Raw genomic sequence first — 16,307 nt, 5'->3', positions numbered from 1 at the left:
CGGAATCCAGCTCAGCCCCCCGAGTGTCACAGTAATGACCGTACCTTTTTTTTTTTTTTTTTCCTTGATTTCCTCACAGGCAATTTCATTCCTTACCCCGCTGGCGGTGATATTTGTGGTGAAGATAATTCAGAGGACGGACAAGACAGAAATCAAAGAGGCTTGTTTAGGTATGTGGCACCAGTTACTTTAAATGTCATGCATTTGGTATCTGTTAGTCACCATCTTTCTGATGAGAGGTCTTAAAACGGTTGTGAATGGCCGTGAAGAGAAACCATTTCTTGGCCTAATTATTTTTGTTTTCTAAATCTTTCACCTTTCTCATGTTTTACCTGGAAACATGTGCTAACTGAACACTTTTAGGTACTTTGTAGTGCATATGGTGAGAACCTTCTAACTCTGTGACATCTGTTTCAGTCAGCGTGAAGTTCATCTTAATCACAGCAGCCACGCGTATTTACACCCATTTAAAATTTCATGCTATTTGGTTAGTTTTCAAACAGCATCTGGGCATTTCTCTCACACTGATCTCCTTCCTGTTTGCCATCTCTCCTGGGTCGAGAGGCCTGCGGGTGGTTTGGCACATCTGAGAGCATTAAGAAAGTTTAACACAAATCCAATTAACGAGACACACGGGGATGACTCGGATGGAGAGAGGCTTGTACAGGCTGGTGTGAAGATTACAGTGCTGTGTAGACTGCACAGAAGCACTTCTACGAGACTTCATGGCCATACGAAAAGACAGAAGAATCACTCAGAGGAGCAGAGACGAAGAGAGAGCGCGCACACAATCATGCGTTTGAATGTCTTTGAACTGATTTTACCTACTAAGAAAACAGATCATGAAAGCGAAATGTAATTTGGCTGGATATGCAGATAAATCACAGTTTATTTTTATCTACCTACAGACCTATTTATTTTTCATCCTGAATTAAAGTCACAGACAAGCATGCTGTCTCTATATATCTGCTAATTTATTAAGTTCAAAGTTGTCCCTGAGGGCCTTCTACATTCATGAATCAACATTTCAAACAGACATCACTGAGCCAGCAAAAGAGAAGGTTTCCAGTTGGGTTTTCACCCATTTTATTCCAGTGGAACTTGGCTTTCTTAATACAAGGAGTTCATTGTTTCATCCAGCGTATTCTCCTCTCACGCCACCTCTTTGTTTTTCTTAGCAAAGCGAATGTAGTGTTCCCTTTGCCAGGTTGTTTAATAATGTCTAACAACCTCTCATCATTCCCAAACTCCTGCAGTGTAATTATGTGATTATCTATCAGTTAGGCTGTAATGATGCCATTTTGAAGGTTTGATTATAATTTCAAAAAGAACACCCTCTGAGAATGACACAGAGATGATTCTGCAACGACTGTTTTGAATTTTGTTTATAACGCACGAATAGTTTCATATTTCATAATTTGGCATTGAAATATGAGATCTCAAGCAAAAAGGCTTTGTCGCTTAGTGTTTGCATTTCTAAGTAAGGCAGGGAGATTTGTTTTAAAAACATAAATCTATGTTGTGTCTGTGTCATCAGACCCCCACAGAAATTTTGGACAAGCTTTTTATTTGGGATATCTCTGTTCGTTCTTTGTCTTCTGGGATATTTTTTTTTTTTTTTTTTTTTTTAATCAAGCTATCTACAACAACTTGGCCACATTGTTCTGAGGCAGAACGACAAATGCTTTTGTAATGTAATGCCTGCAAACCTGTTTTTTTTTCTCTGCTCTCTAATTTCCTGAAACCATAAGTGCAATCGCTGACGATGTCTCCTATATGTGTCTGATCAATCTCAATCTACAATGACAGGAAATGAGTCCTTTGGTCCTGGGAGTCTTACAAAGCCCATCATAAGTGCAATCAAAAGGACTGGTATCAGCGCCTCTGCTGGATTTGGGCCAACACAAAACTGATTAATTAATACTTTAATGGCCATCTGTAAAAAGTGTTGACTGAGTTAAGGAACGCAGCTCATACGCACGTGTAACAGTGTGTTGTTCCAGTTGTTGAAATGGAACATTCATCTGATTCTCACACAGACTTGTCTGAAATTAACAAGCTGTTAAATGACATTGCCACTGTGCACCTTTCAGCAGCCCAGGAAGATAATACGTTTGAGTGCTGGCAATGTGGGGTGAATTCAATTGGCCTGCAGACTTCTGGGATTAACCTTTGAGGGCAGTCAGTCCGGATAATGCTGAGCCCTGATGGCTTTCTTCACTGCTAATTAAATGAATGTACAGTGTAGTACATTTCCTACCTGTCAGCCAACTGTACTGCTGTTTCCTTTTACCTAAGTTAAGCTGCAGTATTAGCAGTAATTGCGTCGCAGCCAGAGAGGCTCTCATGTTGTCAACAAGAGATGTTTTGTGGACTGTTTCTCCCTCCATGTTGAATATCTAAACCATGTTTAACAACATTGAACTATACAGATGCACAACCCATCTTCATTTCGGTGACTAAATGGAAATTCTCCTTTACCTACGGCTGTACTTTGTGTTAAGCAAAAGCTCGTGCACACGGCGTGGTGAACATGGCAAACATTGTACTTGTGTTGTTGCACCATAAGCCTGGCTGTTCTCATGTGCCGTCGTCAGTGACAGCTGCCACTGGATGCATATTTTCTCAGACCGTCTCATTCCTGTGAATGCAATATCGTATATTTGAGGGAATGATGAAAGGTGAACTCATTAGATTGTTGTCGCCTCTGTGGCCATTACACTAAAATTCAAATGCATATAAAACTTGGTGCATATTGTAAACACAAGTTGTGTTGATGTGTGTTTGTGTGTCTGTGCTGTGCACTGTGGAAACCTTTCCCCTGCTTTTTTCCACAAATAATGAAAACTCATTTCACACATAAACCCTGCGCCCATCCGTCCATCAGCACGGGAAATTCACATGAACCTAATTGGCTGTTTTATTGAACACTATCGCAGATGAACACCAAACCTGCAAGGAACTCTGCTGCACAGCGTAAAGAATTGTTTTCATTCAGCATTACTGTTTGTATGAATGTTAATTATGATGAAGATGCTGTCAACCTTGTCTGTTTCATCATCTTCCAAGCAAGAAACCTCTGTGCTGTAAGATGCTAATTTGAGTGTGTGTGTGTCAATCTTCCTTCACCTCCAGCTGTATCCCTGGCTCTCGCACTTAATGGAGTCTTCACAAACACCATCAAGTTGATTGTTGGCAGGTATGCTAAACAAACTGGCTCTGACAGTGATGTAAAAAGATAAGTTGCAGGCTCTGAAGACCGCATTTCAGCTTTGACTCACTTGATTTATTGCCAATAAATGAATTCAGAGTTTTCTCTGAACAACACGTAATCATTACCCTTTTTGTTTGTTTGTTTTTATTATTATTATTATTTTTATGATTTGATTTGATTTCTCAGACCCAGGCCTGACTATTTCCAGCGCTGTTTCCCAGATGGAAAACTGAATGCGAGGATGCTGTGCACCGGCGATCCTGATCTGGTCTCGGAGGGACGCAAGAGCTTCCCCAGCAGCCATTCTTCATGTGAGTATCAATCAGGACCTCCAAACTCAATGACTCACACTGTGACCCATTAAAACTAGGCACAGTCGTACTGTAGTCTGAAAACACTTCACACTGCTGACAGGTTTACTTTATATGTGCCACGCTGGGATTGAGTTGTCGGTCGGTCAACCCATTGTGAGGCAGCTTGTTGAGCTGTGCTTGTGGTTGATAGGTTGAGCACATTCATTTGTGTCCATGTGAATGAATACGAGAGCTTTCTGCAGTGTTCAGCTGTTCAGACTAACCAACTTGCTTTCCAAGATGTTGTCTTTTCATCTGCATGTTAAATAATTCAAATGTTTTTCTGTTGTCCACCAGATGAATGAGAAGAGTCTGGTGTGTTAATTAAACCCACACCTTTAGATGCTGCGTTTAAGAAATATATTTTTGAAAGAGACCATCAGTAATGTTGTTGCCACTGAACATTAAATACATTTAGGACTGAAAGCAAAAGCACCGCAGCGGTAAAATGCTCACAGTGGAATAACATCGATCCGCCTGCTGTCTATGATGCAAAATGAAAATGCTAACTTTCTATTCTCCAGTGAGCAGTGCCCCAATTGCAGAACAATTGAGATTAATGTTTGCTTTTGTTGAAAATCTTTATTACATTTCCTCTCTTGACGCACAATCACACGTATACACACGAGCTCATTTTGTGCAAGTTTAGCAATACTTAAATAAGCAAGTGGTTGCATCCAAAAGAAGCATTTATTGTAACAGGTTGTAAGAAGTGTCAATCCATGTCACTGTGAACATAATGAAGTCCTTTTCTTTCTCTTAGAGATTTCATGTTGTAATCAAACTGATAATGTTTTGTGTGAATGCAGAAATGAGTACTCTTTGGAAGTGTATGCTAAAAGTGCAGGACTTGTTCCAAGGTTTTTGAATTGCCATCCTGCTGCTGAGCACAGCTGCCACGAAAAGGCTTTGATTCAAACATGGGATTAATTGGTCCTTGTGTGCTACAATAAGACAGCAAGACGCCATGATGGGCGCGACGGCGCAGGCGGTCAAAGTTTTCATTGATCTTAAAGACAGCTGAAATTTCCCGGTCCAGTTGGATTTCAAATTCCTGTTTTAGCATAACATCAAAGTTGCACACTTAGAGCTTCGCAGACACCTGCTTTAACAGAAAAATGCTTTGAAGTGCTGGCTCAGTCCCATTAGAAATAACACAGAGGGAAATTGCTCTGTAATTCACTGCAGCACTGCGTCGGGATTACATTCATCTGCACGGCCTCTCTAACAGCCTTCTGTTGTTGTGCTGCAGGAGAGGAAGTGATTGAGAGGACCACGCAGTGGGGACGCAGGGAGCACCCATAGCACCCACCGTGTCTAGGGAGAAGTGGAAATCCAATTTCCTGTCTGTGTCACTATTGACCAAGACAACACTTGTTGGACCACGCATATGATAGAGAGCTTTTAACCAAAGGACAGGGACTAGGGCCAGAGAGATGACAAGCATGAATGTAGCCTGATTCAAAGTGGCATCTGGACGTAATGAAACATCACTTCTTGCTTGTGCGAGGCCCCGAGGATGGGCTGTATGGAAAGAAAAATGTTTTGCATTCGGAGACTCTTGCATGTCTCAAAGGACGCTAAATAATCTGCATGGTAAATAGATAACCTGGACTAATCCATCAAAATCAGCCAGCACAAAAATTTAAATACGCACCGGAGCTTGGTGTTTGATGACAGCCATTTTTTAAAGCACACAAACTTATATTGGATTTCAAAGTTTTTAAGGCTGCTCGGGCTCTTTGTGATTAGATTGCATCTCCTCACCTCATAGCAAGGGAACAGAGTAACAGAGATTGGAGAAGACGGTTCACAGGAAGAGAAAGCAAACAGATAAATACAAACCCGCTGGAAACCACTGCACCAATATTCACAGCGGTAATGCAAGCAGGCCCTCAGGCAGTAACAGTAAATTATCTCCCTCTTATTCTTATTCATTGCACCATCTTCCCCCTGTGCGTATTAAGCCATTACATCTATAAGATCAATTACTGTGCACTTTTAAAAACCATCTGCCATCTTTATCGTACACATTCCCTCCCATGATCAAATGAATCCTGTGAGACAGACCTGATCACACTGTGAGTGCTCACACGGCTTCTTTCACTCTCATAACTTCCTATATTAACTAACATATAGCTAAAACGTCTGTCAGATTATTTCAGAGAGAGAATTGCACGTCCGGAAAGTGTAGCCTCGTGTTTGCGCATTCGTGTTGAACTTCATCGTGACGAGTGTGCAGAGAGTGTGTGTGATCGTTTGGACACTTTAGGTCTGTGTGCAGTCAGTAATCAGTGAGGGATAGTTTATCAGAGATGAAATGGAATAAGGTAGCACGGCTTGTCAAAAATCATGCCAGCTAAAACAGAAAAATTTCTAATAAACAGCGGTTTCGCTTTTGGCTGTAGCATAACAGCATTTCCAGGCCTACGTTTGTGAATATCCACAACTGACTGATATGTCCAACTTTGGGTTGTGTGCCTTCGTCATAGCTTTCAGTATTAACTGGTACAAAGAAGTTTCTTTTAAATATGGAAAAAAATAACAAATTTATAGTTAAATTCACCAACAGAAAGAATTCATAATAAATGAAGAGATAAAAATAGAATAACGTACAACTAACAACGTAATTAGTAATTATATGTGATTAATACATTTAATTCAAAACCAGGTTGAGGGGGAGCAAGAGGAAGAAAGATTGTTTTCTGTAAGAATGAACTACGAACATGTGAAAGTCCTGACAACTAAGTTATGTTCATTTGAAATTCTCATGCTGTTCAACCACTTTACACCCCGCATGCATCTCCTGAAAGTTGGTAACCAATTATATATGGACGAAAAAGAAAGAAAAACTATATAAATCTCCACTCTGTCTTCTCACTGATGGCAGCAATCATTCTTTATCAAAAATGCAAATAAAGGCCGAAAGTGTGTCGAGCTGCTTCTTATTCTGTGACATTTACGCTGCGTGACAGCCTATTTTACATGGCGCTAATTCAGCTACGTGCCTCCCCTGCCGAGAATCTTCTTTAATACTCACCCAGCGATAGAGTTGATAACCCTCATAATATAACTAGAATCACTCTCATTAGGCATCTTTGTTTAATCTGAAGAGAGTAATTTTTCAGGGCTTTTAAAATGCATTAAGTGGATTCATTAGCATGGTGTTTTTGTCTTTGCTGGCCTCCTCTCTGTCCTCTGGCCTTCCTGGGACTCCTTCTCTTCCAGAGGAGCAGCCTTCAGTAGTCACTGAGTACACCTAATATTTACATACAACTCTATGCTGAGCTCATTATTCTAATTTCAAACCTAGGAATGTGTTTGTGTGTCTCTTTGGATCCAAGAGGGGAAATACATGTTAGCGGTCCCTGCTCATGTATTATGTATCCCACCAAAGCATTTCTATTAGTCTAATCCTCAAGATGTTCTCTCACTGTGTCTGCAAACATCTTGGCTGTAAGCTGCGTGGAAACGAAACAAGCACATTTGCTGCAACAATGCACCACTTTTCCTTTTGATACTTTGCATTTCACCTGGTTTAGTTTTCGTCTCTCTCATCGTATACAGTATATGTTGCATTTACAGTTACAGCATGTTTTTCTTTTTCATTCTCGTTTACCACCCACATGACTGTAGAACCACAGAAATGTGCATGTACTGAATGGATTGTGAACTAGTTTTCAGAGTAACTATGACCGACCCAGATTTTGCTGTGACATATCGCTAAATCTATGCTTTCTAGTGTCCACGTTTCCATCCCGTCCAAAAATATTTTACATTTTCCACTAACAGTGACTGTTGGTAAATGAAAGTGTTCGCCCTCAGCGGCCTGGTTGACCCATCCTGAGTGATGCTCTGAATTTGTCATTGCAATGGGAAAAAAGCAGTACTGGGTCCCTGCTGGTTCCAGAGGTTTGGAGGAGCGAATGAAACAGAAAAGATATGAAATAATACATGAAATAGCACGTTGTAATTAATAGATAAGTGTTTCTTTCAGGTTGAAAAAACTGTGGTTGGTGCTTCCAAAATGTATCAAAACTGCAGCAAGTTTGCTCAGTTTAAGGATCGAGTCAGCAGACTGTGCCATGGACATCAGGGATAATTAAGCCATGTCTTTCCAAATGAATGATGTAATCATCTTAGCCATGGTCGGTGCTGTAAAAATGAATGATGTGAGCTGCTGTGTGATTGGAAACGGGCAGAGCTCGTTCCAAATGAATGAGGATCTCAAATGGCTGCTTCATCAGCTCTAAACAGAAGGACTGGACTGATGAACCGGGTACTAAAGAATGAATTTAATGCGCTTATACATAAAAACAGTCACTTTGTGGGTTGTGGGAAAGACCACATCCGGGATTTTATATGCAACAGAATGCATTTTTTATATTTTCTCTGCTCTCTGTATAGATTTTTTAACTATCTGGATTTATCAACTTGATTAATCTAGCCTTCGGTGAATTTAGTTTCTAAAAGCCTATCGACTACAGGTCCACTTTACAGCTTAAACAGTTGGAAAGGACCCAGTGTCCATATTAAATCCCACCAGCTAGCTCACCATATGGATTCTACGTTGAAGGGATTTAACTGAATGTTATGATTGGACCAAGAAATAAATCGGTATATATCACATATGCCTCTGTAGAAGCCAACCAGAATCTCGCACCAGATTCTGTATAATGTAAAAGCTTAATGCCAGAGTAAATTTATAGAAGAAATTCAATCAAGACTACATTATTATCAACTATTTCAGGGTTGGGTGACAATGAACAACTGTATTTTTAAACAGCAATATCAGCCTGTCATGGTCAGACAGTATATTTGTGTAACTGCCAATTGAAATGGACTGAGGTGTGCTGATCCAGGCGGACTCTTGTTCTGTCTATCTACAGGCTCCACACGTGGCCCAGCATCCTTAGTACTGTTGGCTGGCTTGTGGGTTGAGTGACAAATGTGCAGCTGATGGGTGCTAATCTGTGCTGTTTGGCCCGCTGCTGCAGTAAACTAACGACCCCAGCTCGGCACACCTTTTTATGGCTCCATCGCCCAACTTTTAATTTATAGTTAGACCGCCGCTGCTTCTCTCACACCCACCGCAATCAACTCAGACACAGACCCCCCAGCAGCACAGTCTGGTAGGCCATGGGCTGGTCAGTGCGGAGGTTTTCAGCTCTCTACTTTGTGAAAATTTGGGATTGTCATAGGTTTTTTCCTTTTTTTATCTTTGTTTGAACAAGAACCAATTTGTATCATGTTGTGAGTCAGCGACCCAGCCACACGCTCCACTTTGGAGTGTCTGCAGTGAGTGTCCCTCAGTATGTGGGCTGTGTTTTGTGTGTGTGTTTACCTTTGCCTGCTCAAAAGATATAGTCCCACAGAGATATTAGTGTGGAGATCTTTTCTTTAAAAACTAAAGTTTCATCCTTCAGCGATCTTACCTTCGAGAGGGTGGCAGGAGAGAAGCTGCAAAACTCCCATCTGCCCTCTTCATCCTGTATTTTCTGTCTGAAATGATGCATTTCATTGTTGGTTTTATTTCAGCCGTGGCCTGTTTCAGATTTGCCTGTCGTGCAGTGTGAATGGCTTTAACAAGAGGATTTGTCACTGAGAGAATGAGCTTGTATAATCTGAATGCTGTATACAGTGTTCAATGCTGACTCCCTTTCTCTTCTTTCCCTTTTGTCTGCCCACTTCTCTGCCTGTTAGTTGCCTTCTCTGGTCTTGGCTTCACCTCCTTCTACCTGGCCGGGAAGCTGCAGTGCTTCACAGATCAGGGTCGAGGGCGTAGCTGGCGTCTTTGTGCCATGGTGCTGCCTCTCTACAGCGCTATGATGATCGCGCTATCCCGAACCTGCGACTACAAACACCACTGGCAAGGTCGGCCAATCACCAAACGCACGAATGCAAATTTCCTCCAGAATGACTCTGAACTAGTCTAAAATAAATTCTTTGTATCATCAGCTTTTACCATTTTAACACCACTAATGTGCAGACAGTTTCTACTTTCTGTGTCAATCACATCTGGCTGAAAGAAGTTTTAAAATTTTATTACATATGAGGTTTAAAAATCCATCTCTGGGTGATGCTCATTTTTAACCTGTCATTGTCTTTCCCTTAACCAGCATGACTGAAAAACTGAGACAAGCTCTCGAAATATGAGGATGTAAAGAAAATCGAGACTGAGCAATCTGCTTGTTTCCCCAACGGATTGAAAATTGCATCTTATAAGGCTGCTTTCTGTCTCACTCAGCATAATGACAGGCTTCGATTTCCCAAAAACTGCCACAGATGACAGTGAGGCAGCATTTAATTTAGAAGCCTGGGAAGTAAATTATAATTGCAAGTGCCAGGATACTATATCTGCTCTGAAAAGAACTGAGGGGAGTCTTGGATGGAGGAGAATGCATATGTGGGAGACAGTACGTGGTAATGTGATGACAGCTCTGTCATATGGTGTTAATTAGCTTAGGAGAGCCATATGTTGTTGGTGAGCAGGGCACCGACGAAACTGGCAACTCCTTCAAGAACCAGGATTTATTTATACACAAGTGGTGCGCACAGTAGACACAGGCAGGACGACCACTTTCTGCGGTCTCTGCAGGGAGATCAGCAGCAGTCCGTTAAATTTTAGGGGGCCCAGTCTGTTGAGTGTAAACACAACCTGGGAGCCCCTGTTTGCTTAGCTGAGTGAAGCCTGACTGATATTCTCGCTGTCCTTCGGTAGTTTGGAGGTGCTCTCTGTCCTCGGGGAACGGCCGGCCCGCAGTCGCTCTAAATGACCAGAACAGAACAGTTGGCAGGAGTTGATGAAACATTCAGAGGGCGAGGCCATGCATCGTAAAGTTCATGAGCGGAGGGAATCGATGTTTTCTGAAAGTTTGTTTCACCCAGTAGAAGAAAATATTTGGAGCTCTATGGAGAAATGTGATTCTGATGTAATGGACGCCTCTCCTTCAGCTGCTCACCAGCAGCCGCCATCTGGCCGTGTCACTTTGATGTATATCCAGCAATATAGTCTTAATATTCAGCATGCCAGTGTGAGATCATATGATATACTGTAGCTTAAGGGGGGGTGAGGTACAATACAAAACTGCTCCGCATCGATGACACACTGACAGAGACGGCAGCCAACAGATTCATCACTTTGACTTCCAGTTTAGTTTCATCATCTCTCAGAGAAACCAGAAGTGATCGATACCCACTGGAGCGCCATCACACGTCTTAGCTGCAGTTATTCTCAGAGCAGGTTTTGTTTGTTTGCTTCAACGTAGGCTAAAATTAAAAAGCGAGGAACACCTTAAATGGATGTGTTTATGTGACTTTGCAGACGCCTTTGTCGGAGGAGTGATCGGGTTGCTGTTTGCGTACATCTGCTACCGCCAGCACTACCCCCCCTTTCTGCATACGGACTGTCACCTGCCTTACGCCAGTCTGGGCGCCGCCGCCGCCACCACCGCCACCCACACACCCTCACACCCCCAGGACGACCCACAGCCCACTGACAACGCCACCACCCTTCCTCTGGAGGGCTTGACTGAAGGGCCGGTATGACTAGTAGCCACCATCGAGACTTCCCCAAACCCCCTCGCCAAGCCGCCGAGCCCGCCTCCACCTTCCCAGTGACCGACTGGGCCTCGTGTACATTCCAGTGGACAGAAACACACCACATTTTCCCCACATTGTTACACCCAGTCTCCATTCTTGTTTGTTTTATGTTGTTTTTTTTGTTTTTTTTTATCTGATTCTTGCTCAGCAGCGTTGAAGGTCTATATTTAGATGTGATGTGCGAGAGGAACGTACAAATATGGGACATCAACACCGAGAGGGAAGAGTGAAAAACACATCGAAAACCTGAGAAAGCAAGTCTCACTTAATGGCACTGAGAGAAAAATGAATATATTGCAAGTTTTTGCTGAATTTTTGCTAAATAAGAGCTGTGGAAGACAAAAATGTAGAGGGACATGAGAAATCCCGTAGAATGTCACAGCAAACGAAACATGAAACCAATTATGAATTAAACAATTTAACCACTAAATATTAGAAATCCATAAATCCATTTCATTAGAAATCAGATTTACAGAAGTGTAGGTTTAAACCTAGAACACATTGGGCACTGCTCTGGACTCGTATCTTTTCGGCTTTAAATAATTTGGATTGTTTATAGCGACATAATGATCCACATATAGTCAATACGCTCTTGGAGAAAAGCACTGGTCCGTGTCAGGAGCAGTAAACAATCTTCTGTAAACTACCGAAACCCCTCCGCTTTTATTATCCCATTTTCTTGGCTTTACATAGTTTTCCAGTCCTGTCGCATCTTTTCCCTCAAACTGTCACCAACCAAATTTATTTCCCATAAATGCAGCATTTGGCAGAAGTCCCAGGGGGTTACCCAGGGATATGGGAATATGACGGCAATCAATAGCAGGCAGGTAGGAATGGTGTTGCGGAAATTTGCCTAGACAGGCACAAACCCCAATCTGCTCCTGCATTAATCCTCATTAAGAGAGGTCAGCCAGCGCTGCTTATCAGGACATTAGGACTATATGAGATGCCCCACGGGCTGCCCAAGCATTGCAAATGGCTTTCAGCCCATTGCAGCCCCAAAAATAGACAGTCTAACATTCGGCAGATGACAGGCCTGAATCCGGGACGGCGATTTTGATCTATTATTCATCCATAAAAATTCTGCTATCTATTAATATTTCCAGCCATAATTTAGGGACACGTTGTGTTGAAATGAAGCAGACACCAAAGATTTGTAGCTTTCTTTTTTTCCTGTTGGGGTCGAATGCACCCTGTTACACTTTACCAACGGGGATGACACAGACAGATTATTGGTGGTCTGTCTGTTTTTGTCTTGGTCTATCTGGACTTTTTACACGTGTCTGTCTCTACTGTAGAAAGACCACACATGAATTTGTACAAAGCAGCAGTTGACAGGGGAATAATTTGACTCTTGGCAGTGGAAACGATAACAAAAGGCTTTCTGCATTCAAAAGCAGTTGAAACTAATTTTTGAGAAAATGTCTTCTGCTTATATATCCCATTGGCAGCTTCATAAAACCGTGTGTGTGTGTGTGTGTGTGTGTGTGTGTGTGTGTGTGTGTGTGTGTGTGCACGTACATTTAGATTTTCAAAAGGCCTATCCCACACCAATCCCACCAATGCAATACAAAAGCAAACTTTACAAAGAAGGAAAGTTTTATTCGAGAGAACAAGCACTCAACTCTACATATCACACTCTGTGAAGGGAAATTTATAACCTGCTTGTTGAATCTGTAGCGTCTTTCAGCACGAGACTGGAGACCTGTGTGTGAGATTCTGACATTTTGATAGAGTTTCTGTGATTAAATGATCGTGACACAGCTGCGTAATGTTCAATAGACCTGCATTTGCCTGACTCGGTGTCCTGATGTTTTACCTTTACCTTTACCATTCAGTTCTCTCCTCTTAGATAGTACTGTGTGTATTAGAAAAAAAAAAAAAAAAAAAAAAATCATGTTCGTTCGAATTACATTTTTCCCCAGAATCCTTCAAATCATTCCATGATTTGTTTTAATTTGGTGCTATAGATAATTTTGTAGCTGTAGGTAGGTGTCACTTTTTTCAGACAGTCGATGTGTCATTTTGAAATAAAGAATAAAATTTTCTACACAGAAGAAAAAACTTGATAATATAACATATTTCATTTTTTTCCAAATCAGATGCTTAAGGGAAACAAGTGTTTGTGAATTTATTTTATTCACTGTCCCAAGGACTGAAAGATAAAAGTATTAAAAAAAAAAAAAATACTGAAACAGTTATCAACTATACTGAATAGATGTCTGAAAAATAGAGTGTAAGATTTAAGAAACTTTGTTCATGGCATGCCAGTTCCATTTGTGAGAAAAGACTGTTTTCTATGAATAAGCATGTCTGGCCTTGAGAACTCTTTGAGCCGTGTTTTGCTGTTTAAATACTTTATGTACCCTAAAGGACTGCAGCCGTGTGAAATCTGCTCATGAAGAAAACAAAGGCACCTAATGTATGTGTAAGTGTGATCGTGGGAGCCTGAGTTTGTTGTTGTGACAAGATTCACATGGATCCATATCATTAGAAACAAATCGAACTCGTAATCAGATCATTGGTGTTTACCACGTAGGTCCTGATCGTATGCAAATGAGCAGCGAACATTTGAACCAGCTGCTGTACATCAGTGAATCACTGCTTCAACACAGTCCTGCTGCTCCTGAGGTCGCTGAGGGAGTGTGTGTGTGTGTGTGTGTGAGAGAGAACCTAACTCTGTTCTAAGTGTGCATTTCTGCCTGAGTTGTGTTACACTCTTGTTTAGGGAATTTCCAATAAATGTGTGTATGCTCAAGACTGCCTGTTGCTTTTCATGTGAGTAGAATTGAATCAGGATGCTTTAAAGGGCAAACCCTGAGAAGTGAGGACAAATTACATTTCCAAGTAATTTGTTCCTGCTTAGGAGGAATGTAATTATCTTATAGAGACTAGAATAGAAAACAGAAGATGCTCAATTCATTCCCATGGGGGGGGGGGATCACACAACGGATACAGACAATATTTATCTATAAAAAGGAAATTGTTATTATTTTATTTACAAAATCCAAAGCATTTTTCAATTGCATTGTGAAAATTTGAAGGTTTGTGTATTTTGTTGAACTGATGTATTGTTGTATGGGGCAAATCTTTGCTCAAATAAAGCTACGTGATCACTATAACTTATATAATTAATCTAGAAGAGAATATCTATGTCTGGACTAGGTTTTGTAGAAATCTGCACAATGGGTGCCATATTTTACTGGGAAAAAAAAAACAAAGCCACCAAAATGTGACAGACAGCTGTCAGGTCAAACACAATAACACAATAATAGTCTTTCAGTTGACAAGAGGAAGAAATAATTCAACATTTAAAGAAACAACAGCAATCTTCTGGAAAAGTAAAATTCAAGATTTCCAACAGCCATTCTGCAATGAGCTCTGACAGCGCGTCACTTTTAAAACTGCAGCTATTTAAAAAGAGAAATTGAATCTGTGGATTTTCTCATCCAGGATTTTAACCCCTTTGACCTCCTGAAGAGCAAAACAAAGGCCAGATGGATCAATAAAGTTGTCTTCAGTGCACTAATAAGCTTTTGGGATTGTGTCAGGATCCGAGTGTTTCCGTTGCTTTGCTGCTCCTTTTGGTTGTATTGTTTGTGCGTCTGTCTGGAGCTGGGCGGAGCTGGAGTCACCCCTCACCTGCAGTGAAGCCAGCCGCTCTGCTCTCTGGAGAAAAGCCTGGTTCAGCTCACCGCAGCGGCACCACACTTCAGATGGGCTTCTCGCTCACGGTTTGTGTTTCTAACCAAGCTCTCCTTTTGCAATCAAGTCCCCAGTTCCTGGACGCCTTCCTGCTTCCACCGCTCCTCCTTTGGAAGACTGACCCCTTTGGACCCGGCGACCCCACCCTGTCCTGCTGCAGCCACACTCAGCTGGACAGCTAAGTAACTCACAAGACAGCCCTTTTGTTAAATAAACCTGCCACTTTGTCGGCTGACGAGAAAAGGCTTCAGAGTTCCTTTTGTCTGCGGTTTTGTGTCCACTCATTATGATAGATTGTGTGTCTTTTTCAATGAAGTGCACAAGACGAAGGTAAAAAAGAAGTAGAAAGAAAAATCTTTCAAACACATGTCTGAGGGAGAGAAGACTTCTGTGTGAGGTGTTATGTCTGGTAACATCCCTTCCAGTCACAGCCAGCAACAAGTTTCCCTGCAGAGAGAGTCAGACTGTGCAAGGACACACTCCAAATATCTCGCCCTTCAGCTGATATACTTTGATATTTGAGCTTTTAGAGAGAAATTAAAATACATATTTTTCACAGGTCAAAATAGTCTCCACACTTTTACATCATTTAGAGCTGAAATGACACATTTAACATATTAGCGTTTGTTTCTGCAAGGCATAGCAGAAATGTTGGTTGAGCACTTACACAACATTAAACACACATGCAGCAGTTCTGGCTTTGAAATCTTACGTTGTAAGATCATGTGTGCTGCTGAGTGTAAATTGAAAAGCTTGTCTGCTGTGGCGGAAGACTAACATTTGATATAGCAACAAACACCCCCATGTCAGTCACACGTTTCTGCCTTGGAAATAGAAACGAGTGTTGCTGTGTGCAAATAATTAGAGTGTTCAGTCGAACAGCGAGTGTGTCATCCTTCAAAACATCCGTATTGTTTTCCTGTCGAGGCCGACTCGCCACCTCTGGATGAGCAGCGCCGTTATGGCAATGAGATCAGTCTTGCTTTAATGCATCAACTGTCAGCTGGCATCTAATATCACTTAACATTGCAACACCCTTCAAAATGCTGCGGATAACACTCCATCATGCCCCCCCACTTCTAAAGAAGTATTCAAATTGATATTTCACACATTGGTTGACATCCAGAGGAGAGAGGGATAGTTGCCATGGTTATTAGATTTTTTTACTAAGTGAAAATTTAATCTGATTGTATCAGAAGCATAAAACCTGTTCAGGTTTACACTGATGGTGCTGCTGATGATGATGAATGGGGGTAACACAACCTCTTGTCCATTTCCTGTTTTTTTTTTTGTTTTGTTTTTTTTTTTTTAAACTGAGGTTAGCCTGCTAACCAGCCAACCAGCTCCTCATCTGTAACTGGCTGGAGCCTCCAATCTGCCTCGTGGATGAATAGCTGCTCACACGGCGTAAAACAACTTCTTTTCTTGCGAAC

At 41.6% G+C, this 16,307-nt stretch overlaps 1 protein-coding gene across 1 annotated transcript in view; it reads left to right on the top strand.

Moving 5' to 3' along the window:
* plpp4 (phospholipid phosphatase 4) overlaps positions 1–11,115 on the top strand; it is a 34,629-nt gene extending 23,514 nt beyond the window's left edge. The window contains exons 3-7 of the mRNA XM_029521493.1: positions 80–170; positions 3,136–3,199; positions 3,401–3,525; positions 9,271–9,441; positions 10,892–11,115. Of these exons, the coding sequence (XP_029377353.1) occupies positions 80–170; positions 3,136–3,199; positions 3,401–3,525; positions 9,271–9,441; positions 10,892–11,115 (675 nt within the window). The remainder of the gene's footprint in view (positions 1–79; positions 171–3,135; positions 3,200–3,400; positions 3,526–9,270; positions 9,442–10,891) is intronic.
* Positions 11,116–16,307: the final 5,192 nt, after the last annotated feature.

This window comes from Echeneis naucrates, chromosome 15 (genome assembly GCF_900963305.1).
Source record: "Echeneis naucrates chromosome 15, fEcheNa1.1, whole genome shotgun sequence".
Classification (NCBI taxonomy): Eukaryota; Metazoa; Chordata; class Actinopteri; order Carangiformes; family Echeneidae; genus Echeneis; species Echeneis naucrates.
Note: the sequence above shows the minus strand (reverse complement) of the source record. Positions and strands in the feature narration are given on the sequence as shown.